This window comes from Halichoeres trimaculatus, unplaced genomic scaffold (assembly GCF_033239565.1).
Source record: "Halichoeres trimaculatus isolate MK-OKI-2021-1 unplaced genomic scaffold, fHalTri1.1 fHalTri1_scaffold_12, whole genome shotgun sequence".
Taxonomy (NCBI): domain Eukaryota; kingdom Metazoa; phylum Chordata; class Actinopteri; order Labriformes; family Labridae; genus Halichoeres; species Halichoeres trimaculatus.
In genome coordinates, this window is record NW_027437190.1 from 21129494 (window position 1) to 21145257 (window position 15764).

Consider the following 15764-nt stretch of genomic DNA (forward strand, 5'->3'; position numbering starts at 1 on the left):
GTGTGTGTGTGTAAAAGCGTGAAGGGTCTGTGTTTGATGAAGAATGCTGGAGACCTTGAAATCAGTCCCATCTGTTGCATTCTTTGAAGCTTTCTCTCTCCTCCCTCTCCATAGATCTGATTGTTGGGGCATTCGGTGCAGCCGAGGTATCTCTATTTAGGTAAGAGCATGAACTTATTATCTTGTTTTGAAATTTTGAATGGCTACCAAGTTGTTGTTTTCCGTCAACTTTGTGTGAGAGTTTGTTTGTGTTTGTCTTCGTTAAAGGTCTCGAGCTGTGGTGTCTGTTGAGGCTTCAATGACCCTGACTCCCAGAATCCTGAACCCCGAGGATAGACAGTGTCACCTGCCTGACACAGACTTCATGGTTACGTGGTAAGAAAAGCATTCTTATAGCAAGACATTTTCAGGTCCTAAGTTTCATACTGAACACTAGAAAAGCACTGAGAGAGCACAGACCTCTGCCAAGCATATTGTGATTGTCACGCAACACTTAAGTCCTTCCTTTATGTTATACTCCCTTTCAGCAGACTGTCTGCTACAATTTGGTGTTAGTTGCAGGTTTGTATGATAATTTGTTACCATACAACTATGGTGACCTTGTCTTGAATCCTGGATCCAGACGGTGACCCGGATCACCTCCAAAATTTAATCACTTCTTCCTTAAACCCTTTTGAACATTTCCAGAAAATTTCATCAAGATCTATTTGTTACTTTTTTAGTTATGTTGTTCACAGACAAACAAGCTCTCTCACAAACATAACCTCCCTGGCGGAGGTAATAAACAACCAACTTTATCTTTTTATTTACCAGACATTCATTAATCTAACACTTTATGAGTTTTTTAACCTGAAGCAGACAATGAAGACAGGGCTCAGTCCTCTAGAATGGAAAGAAAGACATTAACACTTTGCCCAGCTGAGGAATCAAACCTTGCTGTGAGGAAACAGTGCTAAAATGTTTTTGAAACCCAGATTGCTTTGATGGCCTTGAACCTGTCAGTGTTTTTGGGTCAGGTGTTCTTCATCTTTCTCTTAACAAATATCACACAGATTCTCTCAGCAGGTTCACGTCAGGTGAGCTGGTAAACAAGCATAGAGATTTTATGTTCAGCAAACCATTTGGTGAAAATTTTGGTGCTGTTAGCAGGTATCAAATCCCTTATGAAATAGAAAACCAGCGTCTCTATGCAGCTTGTCAGCAGATTGAAGCATGAAGTGCTAGAAATTTCATGGTAGCAGCTCTTGATGAACTGAAGTTCTTAGATCAACTTTTCTTGACAGTCATCCCAAGGCTGCAGTTATACCTGTTGCTTGTACACCTTGTCCAACCACATTTTCCCCTTCCAGTCAGCTTTCTATAAAAATGTTTTAATGCAGCACCCTGTGCAGCCTTTTCAGCACTGACAGCTTGTTTCTCACCCTCCTTGTGGAGGGTGTTGATGGTCATCTTCCAGAAAACTATCAAGTCAGCAGTCATATCCATGATAAATTTGTGTCTAAGAATAGAGGCTCAAAGTTTTTTCCAAGGTTAAATAAGGGAAGTAAGAAAAAGGGGGTTACATTATCACAACAATGAAAAGAAAAGTAACCACAAACACTGAGTATTTTTCATCTACCATCTGGTAAATGCTGACTTTGGAGCACAACTGAGCACTGATTAAATACGCAAAATGTTTTCACAAAAAAATTTACAATACTTTTTTTCTTCTTCATTGTTCCTCTGGCTCTTCAGCACAGTCCAATATTTGTTGTAATTCTTTCCAGCTGCTTGTTGCTCCCCCACTTCCGTTTGGCATTGCATTGTGGTACGGCAGCATCCTTCAACCCCAGACACAAAATCAAGCCTGACAAAAAAAAAGAGAGGAGAAATTGAGAGCACACGTTAGTTACTTGTCCAGGGTTAACACATCAGATACTCATTTATAATTTATTTTTGGTTTGGAATCTGGACACTGACTTTGTGTGTGTAAATTAAATCTGAAGGGATGAAAGTCCTGCACAAACATGAACCGACTGCTGCTTGGAAACCCAGAGCTTTACCACAAATCTTCCTACTTATACTGTATCATAAAACGGTATGCAGTTTTAAGTATACACTCTCACAAATCTCACACATACTGACAGATGTGACAAATATTTCACCCCCACGCTCTAGAGATCTGCCATCAGCCAAGGTCTGTTTGCCTGTGTGAGTAATACATTAATTTAGAGGCATACTAAAAAAGCATATCCAATAACCTGGAACGTCAGATTTATGGGGCTCCACAATTAATTTGATACTGCATGATTCTATTTTGATTATATTATTGTTCCTGTGGGTGGCAGGCTGGCTTTGAACAGGCTGGGAGTAAGTTTAGTTGAGGGGACTGGGTCTTAAAGCTCCTGCTGCTTCACCACAGTCTATTGTTGGTCTGCATTTATTGGAGCTGGAACCACAGTACGACTGTTTGGACAGGAGAAGTGCACTCGGCAAGTCGCCATTGTGGTGTCTCTGTGTGTATGTGTGTGTGAGTTTTGGCAGTGATTGAAGAGGCAACAGGGTTTGGGTCGGGTTGATAGAAAGCACTAAACTGTGGAATTCTGTCAAAACCAGCTAATTTAAAGAAACTGACATTAAGTTTCTGTCTGAGCTGTGGGTTAAGACAGGACACACAAACGTAAACAGACACAGAGTCAAAAAGGAACTAGTGTGTACACGTCAGAGGCATCTGATGCTCTTGTGGTGAAACTTTTTGGATACTTTGGTTGTTTCTCTGGGCTGAGCACTCCAGAGCAGCATGATGGGAGGTAGCCCCTGTTAATGTTACCATTTCATCTGACTCACAGGGTTAGGTATCTGATTCTGGCTAAAATGATTACCCAGCAGTGTTTAAAAAAAAACAGAGTCCACTGACCACTGCGCTGAACATATTTCCAGAATCCTCAGAGACTCAAGTACACATTCAAGATTACAGTTTCAGGATTTTTCTGGGATTTGAACATCTAGATTACAACACTGCTGTTATGTCTTTGTCTTTCTTATTGAACTGATCATTAACATGATCTTTACCACCTGATTTTAAGTGTTAAAAAAAGCAATTTTATATTGCATTGTTCAGGATATTAGAAAAAAAGTTCACAGCAATAGTGTACATGGCTTGTACACCAACAATGTCCACCATTTTCTTGTTCTAGTAATGAATCACAAAACTGAATATGAGATTTAATGATAGAAAACATTTAATTCAAAGATTGTTTGCTTTATGTCGTAGATCATCAGTTATTTTTTTTTTACAGAAGTCTGCGAAACAACTTTCAAAGTGCTAACTTCAAACTGATGCCCACTGAGAAACACTTCACAGCTTTGGAATTTGGAGCCGGTCTCAAGGGGTGGTGGAGACCAAAAACAGAGCTTAAAGGAAAGTAAATGTTAGGCTTGATCAGAAACGTTTTACTAACACACCAAGGCCCCGTATATACGACAACGTTTATCTATCTGAAAACGCTAAAACGCAGTGAAAAAAATCTGCGTTCACACAGAAACGTAGAGGGACTGAAAACGCTGTAGTAAGCGTGCTAGTCCTGTAGGTGGTGCTATAACTGTCTTGTCCAGAAGCAGCTTCGGTGAGATCTCTACCGAAGTAGAGTTGAGCCGATCATCTGGTGTATTGGGGAATACTAAGCGCAAAAGTGGAGCAACAGTTCCAAGTTTTGTATGAAGACAGTCAGCAGATATAGCAGATTGCGCAGCACAAGCACGGCACGGTAGTTAATGATGATCGTAATAACGGTACTGTTGTCCTGTTCCATGCGCTTGTGCGAGGTGGAGTGTGACGTCATCGTTTCCACTGAAAACACCGGCTCACTGTTTACACGGCAACGGTGTCAGCAGCGTTTCCGAAAAATCCCACCCTGGAGGCCGTTTTCAAATGTTTACGTGTTAGGTCTGCTGAAACGCTGTTTCCATGGAAACACGAGGCTGAAATGCAACCATACTTTTGGGTTTCACCCTAAAACCGTTGTCGTGTAAATGGCCCCTAAGTTTGACGTCACATTAAGTGTGTGTAGTGTAGATAAAATGACTTCCAAATAACAACATAGCTTTAAAAGTAAAGAACATGCAAGGGTGTGCTAGTTCTGCCTTCATTGCTCATAGGAAATACAAGACTGTCATGGTGTCAAAGAAACATCCTGAGCATGCTGTTAAAGGCATACTAATCATCAAGTTAATAATCAACTGGCAGTACACACTGTTTGAGTATGTAGAAGCTAGTGCGTTATGGTTTCAGACAAAGTCCTAGAGTAATATCTATCTGGTTTACAGAAACACCACTCCAAGTAAATGCTGATTTGGCCTTCTTTCAGATAAGCAAATTAGAAACTATTGGATAACAAGTTTGATTTATACAGAAATGTACTGCTGTCATATTCACAGCTTGTTTCTGCTGCCCTCAAATAACCAAAGAACCTCAATCCATGTTGAGGACTGTGTATGTAATAGCTAGGGTAGATGACAATGAGTCTAAATTTGTTAGTCTAATATGTTTGGAATCTGACAGCTGAGACTGGTCAGATAAACCTTCATGGTGATAATTTATCATTTTGAGACAGTGGAGTAAAAAGAAGATATATATGCATATATGTAGGGAAGGTGGTGTGTAGGGAGGTGGAGAGCAGATGCATTTTGGGGGAAAATTGCATACAGTAATGACAAACCATGTGCCAGAGCTGTTGTAAGTAAAATTGGGGTCATTTCCGCACACACACTTCAGTTTGACGCACAGTGCTTATTACAGCCACACTGGAGCACACCCACTTCATTTACACACATGCTTACATGCAACACATTTTAAACATGCATGGAACCACCTGGAGAGGTCAGAAATGACTATGGGGAGCAATTTCAAAATAGAAACCTGCACTTCATCGCGTGCACACGCACATTAAATCACATCTGTACCTCTCACATATAAAGAGCAGAATAACTAGCCCACCATTATTGTGTCATCTAATCGCAGGCAAACACAAAGCATCAACAACATCTGTTTTTCAAATGTTAAGGTTTGTGAACTGAAACCAAACAAACAGTAATCACATGAAGTCATTTACCTCATCATGCCTAAAACTGCTGAGTGTTGGGTGCTGGAATGAGGAGTGTGTTAGCCCCTTCAGATTAGTTGATATTAGCAGTGCAGAGCTCCCTGTGTGGGAGTCACTTTCCTGTTCTTGATTAGAGAGGTGATAACACACAAACACACTTGCACATATATTCATAGCCACATAATGAGAGGAAATGCAGAAAAGTTTCCCAGTCTCCCATGTCTGTTTGGCTAATTGAGGGGCTCACAGGACCAGTGGTGGTATTTCCCACTGATCCCTGGAGTACAAGGAGAAAAAACACCTTGCTTATGAGCAAGTTGGTTAGTTGCATATGCAAAAACATGCCGTTGAAAAGTCTGCAGATGACAGTGTTCAGCAATAATTTCTTCAAAATCAGCTTGTGCTGTGACCAAAGCCTAAAACTATTTCTTTAAGAAGGTATAAACTAATCCTCCTGGTCTTCTATATACCTCAAAACTTCAAAAACAAAGTAAGCTACCTGTAAAACTTCTGATTCAGCATCACTCCAACTTTCTTCATCTGTACCACAGGATATTTCAGGACCTCATTTATCCTGATCTTCTCAAGCAATCCCCAGGAACGTGTCTAGTTTTTAACAGAGGAACCACAATGCCTCTTGATGAATCAGAGCAACTTAATATGTAATGTAGTTGTAGGCTGCTGAACTAGTCCCAATGTCCAGTTCATGTGGCTTTAAGCTTAATGTAATACACAGATGTTTGGCAGGGCATGATTTTGTCTACGTCACCTATTATTTGTATGTAACATGAACTACTGTCAGGTTTGCCCGTCATCTTGGTTGTTCAAAAAAACGCTGCTCCGCTGCGCATTCAGTCTTTGTGATTTGCTTGTCTTGAATTGGGTCAGATGGAAACATGTCTGATTGGGAGGGGGAACATATGTATCCACCAAAGAAAATAAACTATGAGCATGCAGATTGATCCGGTTACAAAGAGAGGGTCAACCATGAAATGAGTGTTAAAGTGGTGGTCTTTCTCTCTTTTTTTTTTACACCACTTCATCAGATCATGTCTTACACTTACATGAATCATATCCTGTATGATTATGAATGTGGGTAAATAACCAGATAGAGTTCCTTACTCATAAGTCAGAAATACTGTGATTAAAGTCATCAAGGTCTTTGTTGCTTATTTAATTTCTTGACATCACCATTTTTCTCTTCCTGCAGTCTGAAAGTGGACGTTTGTGCAGCAGTGAGCGGAGTGGGGATCCCCAGCTCTGTAGGTGAGCAGCTCTGCATAACGTATCTGGATGAATGAGAAAGAGATGCAGGGTGGAACTTTATTCAACATCTCATTAGTTTCCTTTAGTTAAACTTCTGCTCTGCTACACTGATCACTGTCGAGAACAAAAGCAGGAGGGAGAGTGGAAACAAAAGTCAGGTAGACAGACACAGGCAGTGGAAAGTACATTGTTTCCACTGTCTTGATAAGCTCTGAGGAGCAACACACCTTCAGTGTCTCACTATATCACAAGGAATGGAAATCATCTGTACATGTGCAGACACTAAATTGTGATTTAACAATTTAGGAGTGTCTGGCTGACTGGCTTTCCTAATTCATCATTGTTGTCACTGAACCCATGATCTCCTTTCACTTTTCCATCCCTCACCTCCTCTTCATCATCTCTTCTCATCCAGACCTGAGAGCAGAGCTGCAGCTGGACTGGTTGAAAGGTGTCAGAGGTGGAGTCAGGAGAGTTTTGTTTCTGGACACCCAGCAGCCTCAGCACACAGGGACATTGACACTGAGTCAAAGCCGCCCACGTGCATGTTTGAGCCACACGATTTTCCTGAAAGTGAGAACGTTTAAGAACTGTAATTGATTATGCAATTTCCTGTTTCACCCAAACAAAGTTAGCTAACTGATTTTTCTGTCATCTCTGTCTCTCTCTCAGGAGGAGGATGAGTTCAGGGACAAACTGACTCCAATCTCACTGGCTCTCAACTACAGTTTGGCTCCACCCACTCATGGCCAAAACCTCCCACCTGTGCTCAACCATTACAGCAGCACCTTCCTCCAAGAGCATGTGAGTATAGATTCACTGCAGTCTTCATATTATAGAATTACATTATTAGCCTGTTGAGAAATGTGTCTTTGCTGGTATGGTAATTAGAGGTGGGGGAAAAAATTGATACATGGGATTCTGTGTCCAGATTTTTTTTTTTTTTCAAATTCAAATTCTTCATTCTAGTGTTTGTTTATAACCTGGATTGACGAAAAGTAACCAAATTTCTCCAGTAGAGGGTGATTTTTTTTTCTCTGACTCATGTGATGTGTGTTTTATGGGAAAAGATGGCTTCTGAAATAATCTGTAGACATTATCATCTTCATTTCAACTTTTTCACATGATCTGGTTTTGGAAACCAAGCTAAAAATGGCAAGAATCGTAAATATCAAAGAATCGCAATGTAAATCAAATCTGCACCCTAAAAATCAAATTGTGAGAATAGCATATCGCTCCAGCTCTGGTAATTTATGCATCCAAGTACATACCAAAGAGTTTTAAGAGCCAGAACTAGTCTGGTGTCGTACCTATAATTGCTGCTATAAAAAAAAAAAAAAAAAAACCTCTCTATCCTTCTTGTGTTTTCCTTCCAAGCGTCTGAACTCTCTAGAAACAAACTGAAGGAACTGTTTCAATAACCATGAACCTTTTGAATTCCAGGAATGTGTCAGAAAGGTCAGTAAGGTGAAGATCGAATGAAACAAGTTACTTTTTCTTCCCCTGGCAGAGGTGTGTGAAAAAAGAAAAAGAACAGATCAGAGTGCTTGTTGAGCAGCAGTCCCTGTCTCATTGATAATGAAGTCATGTTACTAAACAGAGGAAGCCCTGCCATATTTATTTTGGTTTGGCCTTTCTTTTTTCCACTTTTAGCTCAGAAAACGTCACTTTTTTATGAGAGGGATATTGTGTGTTTTATTCGTGACACATACTACCCACAACTGCTAACAATGCAGACAGTTGGGCTTATTTTTATAACCAAAACCAGTCTCAGCCTGAAGCACAAGAAAACATCTCAAAGCGGACTAAAAAGCTAACTGTGCAGAGAAAACCACGTAAAGCATGTAAGTGTGTGGGTCTGTGTTTGAAATACCTGCATCCTGATGTGTCCCAGTTATCCTTGTTTCTAATTTTGGCTCCATGATAAAACCCAGTTTGCCTTGAAATTTTCCTCACATCCAACCCCCCTCTCTGTGCACTTCTCCCTCACAGGCCTACATCCTTCTGGACTGCGGGGACGACAACATTTGTATCCCTGACCTCCAGCTCTCTGCCAGCATGTAAGAGTGACACGGCCCCACCCTCTGATCTCAACTCGTAAACACTCAACACTTCACCCAAAAATCAAACACAGAGGAAAAACTCTGTTACTTCTCTCACAATGAGGAAGATTTACACTGAAGCTATTCACATTACAGATCCATTTACCATGTGGAGCTCAGTGCTCGCTATAGTGTTTCCAGCTGTATAGTATCTCCATGGCTGCATTGTACAAACATCCTGTCACCCCTTACTGACTGACACACTCACTTACACACACAAACAAACACATTGTTGGGGGTACATTCCTCGAAACAGAGCACATTCAACACCGACCAAGAAAGCCCCATCCTGAAGATCATCATAGAAGAAAAAAAGCAAAATATTTCTTTCATGTGACCTCCACCTGACTGAAATTATGTCCACTGTTCTGTTTTTCAAATAAAACACACAGAGACCAGTCAGAGCTGGTGATTGGAGATGATAATCTGGTCATGCTAACCATTGCTGCAGTTAACCAAGGAGAGGGGGCCTACGAGACAGAGCTCCACACACTGATACCACCGGAGGCAGACTATATCGGAGTGGAGCGCAGGGTGGAGGTACGTAAACACACTGTGTAAACACAACTTTTTGGTAATAAAATCACAACTTATCCTTTTTATGATACGCTGGTTATGGAAAATTATGGTAAATTTGAATGACTGCCAAATGCTCAGAAGTCTGAAATCAGGGATCTTGGATCAGCAGGTAAACCATTATTTAAATCTATAGTGTAACATAAATCTATAAACTCCAAACTTGGACAGATTATATCTTTTTCAAAAATTGCCGCCAGTAAGAAGCAGCAACCTCTATAGTAAGAAATTGAAGCCAATGTAGATGTGCAAAAACTGCAGTTCCTGAAGTGTCCACTTGAGGCTGGCTCCAAAAGCCAAGGACATCCCTTTAAGGCAGTGGTTCTCAAACTTTTTTTGGGTGATGTACCCCCAATGAAAAGTGTTTTTTTTTCCTGCCAACAACCCCCTAACAAGTGCAAAGCAGTTTTGGTTGGAAGAAAGGATGTAAAACACATCACTGTACTATTAGTATCTATTGGATATAATGTTCTGTTTATGAAATTAAACTTATGTTGGATTCAAACACTGATTGAATAAATGGTGTTAAAGTAATTTTGCTCGGTTGCTATTCTTAAATATACATTTTTGAATCTTGCGTACCCCCTTTTGAGATCCACTGCTTTAAGAAACATGCTACATTTAAAAGCACAGATCTAACATGTTAACAGCTCAGCACACTGAACAGTTTGTGTTGTTGTACCTTATTCTGTGTTAGCAAAAACTGTGCTGGTGTCATCTGTTTTGATCACACCAAAGCCAAATGTATGACTATGCATCACTCAAGGCATGGCTAATTCAGCTGACTTGGAGGCATATTATGGCTGTTTTCTGGGCAGCAAAGCTTCTTTGTCAGTCTGTTAAGCAGACAGATTTCCAATGTGCCATCTTTGGGTTTCATAGCACCCCTTCAGAAACCAGAGGATGATGTCACTGAGATTACATCCACTGGGCAGACCGCTTGGTACTGTCACATCAAGAACAAAAGTCAAAAGTTGATGATCATTATAAGTTTAAATTTAATCATGAGCCTCTGTTCAGATCATTTTGTCAGCAGGATATACACAGGAGCACACTTGTTCTTTGATGTCTGAGTGGACACTTTAAATAGACATGGAAGATTGAGGCAGTTGTCCCATCATGATTGAAGCATGTGCCAGTGAGGAAGTGAGCTATTTGAGGCTGCAGTTACAGTGCGACATCACATCCTGTTGTGTCTTTGTGGCGCGTTTGTCCGCAGTGATTAAGGCGAAGCCACGGCCGGGTACACTCTGCTGGCATCAGCCCAAAAACCCCCATTATGATTTACAAGCTGCATTAGTGACCACGGAAATGGATAGGGTCAACTGCTCTGTGTGTGTGTGTGTGTGTGTGTGTGTGTGTGTGTGTGTGTGTGTGTGTGTGTGTGTGTGTGTGTGTGTGTGTGTGTGTGTGTGTGTGTGCCCTAATGAGTGTGTAATGGAGCTATTTGATTGATGAGGTTGTTACTGTCAGAGCATTCATCACTCCTCCTCTCCTTCTTTCCTCCCTCTCTTTCTCACTCCCTTGCTCCCTCACCCCTTTGATGGTGTTTTACTCCCCTCCGTTGTTCTTTTCTTTCCTCCTTTGACTCTCAATGCTCCCGATTTGTCACTTGCATCCATTTTTGATTCATTGTCCAGCTCATGAGACTTGTCTTTTTTTGTCTCTCACTCTTTCCTTTTCTCCGCTCTGCAGTCTCTGTCTCAGCCAAACTGCGAGTACAAGATGGTCAATGAATCCAGATTGGTGGTGTGTGACCTTGGAAACCCAATGGTTGCAGGGACAGAGGTGAGTTGAAACATTCAAACACTCACACACTTAAATATTGTCCATACCTCGCAGGTCTGACTGTTTCTCCTCAGGCTTAATTTGCACTGATTGATGGTTTCCAACAATCCCTGATCATCACTTTAACCCTTTTCCCTCAGTGTGACCCCGTAACCATACTGCACACTCTTTTAGTGAGTGTGTATGCAGTGTGAAGTAATAATCCATTCAGCTCAGGGAAGGCTGACACATGCAGGAAGTCAGGGCTTTGTTAAGTAAAGAGTGGTCCTTTCCTACATGGAACTCTACTACCACATATGTGTGCCACAAAGCATGTCACATGTGCCGCAGTGTGCGCATGCATGTGTGTGTGAGACAGAGTCCTGATTTGGGGTAAAGGTGTCAAGGCTAGCACAGAGGTGTGTTCAGGCTCCAGAGGTGACACATGGCATTCTGATAAATCAATTATGTGGTCATGTTTCAGAGTTGGGGGGAGGAGAACAAAACACGGCATGTGAGAGGGACGAAGCATTCAAATATGCCTGCGTGTGTATGTGTGTGTGTGTGCGCACCCTCCCAGCTATTCCAGATGTTTCCCATATTTAACTCTCTCCCTGCCCTGCTGGACGTTCAGGAATCCATGAGCTTATGCAGAACATACCTCCATGTACCCCATACAGACTCTGCTTAGATTGTGCAACTAAAGAGTTCTCATCACTGCAGCTCGTTCCTTGTGCCACATGACATACAGCTGCAGAGACTCAGTGGAGGTCATCAGTGCAGGAGGTACAGTACATAGCTGCAGGAGAGCTGGTTTTGGCTTCAGTCTTTGTGCATCTCTGCCTCTCTTCAGTTCGTCTTTTTCTTGAGTCTTGTTCAGCTCAGTAAGCTTTTAGGATTTAGCAGAGTTCACTGTGTTTTGTCAGAGCTTTGGTCATGACCAACAAGCTCTCAGTGGAATCTTGTTGTTATGATCATGCTGCACCATTCTTTCACCAAAGTTGAGCGTACTGTTTCAGTTCTAGTTTACAGACATCTTTCTTCATGGTGAGCAGTATAATGCAAATCAGTCACAGGACAAGTTGGCTATGGTGTTACAATGTGCTAGTACAGCCTCTGGAAGAAAAAACAAATGTTAGGGAGCCTTACTGGAAAAAAATGAAATCTAATTAAGTGTTTTTGTTTTATTTTAAACAAAAATTGACTTATTATACTCGATTTAAGCCACATTCACCTGACCAGTCCAGAAATATGTCTTGTTTCAAGTTATTTAAAGACAAAAATGAGGTCTGAATGGCTTGTAACAAGTAAAAAATAAAATCTGCCAATGGAAAAGAGAAAAGGTATTTGTATCAAGACATTATTCTAGTCACAAGCAAATTTTCCTTGTTCCATTGGCAGATTCTTTTTTACTTGTTACAAGAAACTCAGACCTCATTTTTGTCTTTGAATAACTTGAAACAAGACATTTTTCTGGACTGGTCATTTGAATGTGCCTCATATTAAGTCTAAAAAGACATTTTCTACTGAAAATAAGACAAAAACCCTTGATAAGGTTTCAGTTTGTTTGTGGACATGCCATGCTGAGACTTAGTTTTTAGGCTTTCTGGATTTCCAATGAATTACCCAGCTATTTTAAATACTTGATTCTGATTGGTCAAATTCCACAATAATCAATAAGAAATGCAAAACAGGGACCACATGATTACACATCAAGTCAAACAACTTCAAGGAAAAGAGTTCAGTCCATTTCACCTATGCCTGTTTACACTGTAGCAAGAGCATCAGTGTCTGTTAGCATGAAGGATGTGCCAATCCAATCCTGGTATCGGTAACGGTCCAATACAGATTCAAAAAGTGAGATCAGATGTTGTTGACAAAAGGCCGATCCACAGGACAGATCTATTCAACTCAGCTCTATGCTCCTCTGTGCTTACAACCACCATGTGTTTGTACTGTAACATCAGCACCAGTCAGCTTGTGCAGTTTTTTTGTCTGAAATAGCATGAAGTTAGATAACTAGAGCAGTTTGTAGGTGTTTCACATTTGTTTCTCCAACAACTCTAAGAGAACCTTGCAATATGTGCAAGTTTAATTTTCCCTCACTTACCTACTGCTTCGGTTTACAGTTAAATAGAAGTTCCTGCTAGTACTGAAGATTTACTTACTACACATTTGTAGTCCAATACAATAGTTTTACAGTTTGCTGAAACACAATTCTTTGTCTCATCTTCACATTAAGGAATAGAGAATGGTTAGTCAATACTGGTATTTGATTGGATCTGCATTGGTATCTGTTGATACCAAAGTCTAATGTACCTGTATTAGTACTGGGACTTAAAAGTTGGATTCATGTAGCCCTGGTTTCTGTTGGAATCAAATTGGTAAACTTGTGGAAAAAACATTAGTTTTTATTCCAGGCTGCTCTTGACATTAAAGAAATAATGACAGCTGATGTGATGCACAGATGTGAGAGCAGCCAGAGGAGCTAATAGGCTCAAAACTCTGATAGGGAAAAATGGAGAAAACATCCTGTGCTGTAATCCAAGCAACAGCAGCAAAGCTAACAAGTTCATCTATAAGTTGCCTCGTAACTTAAAGCACAAGCAGTGGTGATTGTAGCAACAATGTTGAAATTGTGACAAATGCCTTATTTATATTAAAAGATGTGTCAACTACAAAGTTCAGACAAAAAAAAAAGCTATGTGAGGGCATAAATGTCATGAATGTTTCTAATACAAGGGCGAGTGTAAAGTGCAGAGGTGGACAACCTGTGGCTCTTTGCCATCAGTGTGCAACTCTTTGATCAGTTCATAAAAAAATATAGTTATGAGTAGTGGTGTGCCAATCAATCTGAAATATTGATATAGTGATACCAATGTTGGGATCAGTATTGATCAATACCTGGGTGATGAGATTGATACTTAAGTTTCAGTTTCTTTTCTCGACATGAGCTCCTCAATTCCTCATGCGCTCATCGCTAGTGGGGATAGATAGATAGATAGATAGATAGATAGATAGATAGATAGATAGATAGATAGATAGATAGATAGATAGATAGATAGATAGATAGATAGATAGATAGATAGATAGATAGATAGATAGATAGATAGATAGATAGATAGATAGATCTCACTTTGAAAATTGGAAATGTTTGGATTTTCATTTTATGTCATTTAGTTTACATGTTACAGGAAGTGGGTTTGTATGGCCACGCGTGCGATGTGGCTCTTTGTAGTACCATGGTAGTTGTTGTGGCTCTTGGTCTCTGACTGGTTGGCCACCCCTGGTATAGTGAACAGGTGGTTCACTTTGCATCAGGATCCTGTCAGGGTTCTAGTTTTCATAACCCCTTGTACAGTCTACATAATCTTGACTAAACAGTTCCTCAAGCAGCTTAGAAAAGAGTAGAGTTTCAGTTAAGTTGTGCACCACTCAAATGTTAGCCCCTTTTACATGCAGATTTCTGTTTAATGAAAAGCCATCAGACGTTAGCCGGTGGTTTCCTGAAGGACATTACTGCCAACTTGTGCTTCTTTTGCTTTACACAGAGACTATTTTCCTTCAGTCTGAAAAGTGAACATGACAACTGGGACTGTTAAGTGAAACCAGAACAAATCGGATTTTGCATTTACGTACAGTCTGTTAGATTACATGCAAAGCTGTTGGACATGTTGGCATCCAGAAAGGAGTCGTACCCTAATACTGAATCCAAACCACAAAATTTATTGGAGTGGGTTCCAGTTGAATTATTTTCAAGTAAAAAGAAGTCTTTTTTTTTGAGATATTGGAAACATTCTTAGTAATGTTTTATTCCTTTCACTCACATCCTTTGGCTCTGAATTTAAATGTCTTTTATAGTTAAGTTTATCAGCAGTTCAGCTTTAACAGCTTTCTTTGGATGACAAAAACTATAGTAATGACTTTCAACTTCCACTACCCCAGCATAAGCCTCCTCTTCATTTTGCCAGAATGTGGCTGAATACACAGCTTGTGGTAAAGCTTTGTAGCTTTGAGGAAGACACTAACCCATCACAGAAGAAAAGCATCGGTCACATTGTGGCAAAATGGTTATGAATTGGAAGAACTTGTGCATACAAATAGTCAAAAATTTCAATAGTGTTGATGTTTGTGTGGGTGTTATGACATTTTTCACCACCATGAAAATGTTCAATCTATTGTGACCAAGATAAATTAAAGCTGACCACAGCTGTTGGTCTGTTAAAGATTAAAAACATTTACGGCTTAGGATTTTAGAAAACACAGTTGACTCTTTCAGACATATGTTATGCCCTTCCCCCTCCTGCTTTGTCTGTGACCCTGTGCATCATCGTCGATAGTGACGTCCTCTCTCTGAGCAACTCATTTGGCGTGCATATCTTTAGATCTTTCCTGCCTGGCTCCTCTCCTTAAGTCCCTCTGTAATGTGTCCCAAAGAGATGACCCGACTTTGTAGTTAAGCACCCCACCCTGACCGACCCCCAAAAAGCCTGCCTTGTGAAGTGTTAGCGCCAGTCTGCATGCTGTCATTTTCCCTCTTTGGACCATGTGTTTGACCTGTCGTATGGTGGAGCCAGTTCACACACGTGCACACACATACTGTTTTACAGTGTAGAAACACACACACACACACACACACTGCTGTCATTGATGTGGAACTAAATCCCTCACGTGTTTTTTGTTAGCCTGGAGGAGAGGGGATTTAAACTGGGGAGAGACAAGAACCTTAACTGGACTGTGTGTGTAGTCTGGCTCTTCTCTGATTTAGAGCACACACACACACACATGCGCGCACACAGCTCCTGCCTGCAGTATGTAAAACACAAGCGGATGTAGTTAACAGGATTTTAGTGTCTATTACTGGACACTTCAAACCTGATGTGGTCTTTGATGTACAGATGCATCTTGTTTCCATCTCTCCATCTTCCCTCCTTTCTTTCGCTCTTTCCATCTTTCTTTCTCTGTCACATGT

The 15764-nt window shown here is 40.6% G+C and overlaps 1 protein-coding gene across 1 annotated transcript in view; it reads left to right on the forward strand.

Moving 5' to 3' along the window:
• The window catches only part of itga8 (integrin, alpha 8), a 47162-nt gene that overhangs the window by 22368 nt on the left and 9030 nt on the right, over nucleotides 1–15764 (forward strand). Inside the window, exons 14-21 of the mRNA XM_074684277.1 lie at nucleotides 115–160; nucleotides 268–375; nucleotides 6292–6347; nucleotides 6763–6920; nucleotides 7020–7151; nucleotides 8340–8407; nucleotides 8842–8989; nucleotides 10721–10813. Of these exons, the coding sequence (XP_074540378.1) occupies nucleotides 115–160; nucleotides 268–375; nucleotides 6292–6347; nucleotides 6763–6920; nucleotides 7020–7151; nucleotides 8340–8407; nucleotides 8842–8989; nucleotides 10721–10813 (809 nt within the window). The remainder of the gene's footprint in view (nucleotides 1–114; nucleotides 161–267; nucleotides 376–6291; nucleotides 6348–6762; nucleotides 6921–7019; nucleotides 7152–8339; nucleotides 8408–8841; nucleotides 8990–10720; nucleotides 10814–15764) is intronic.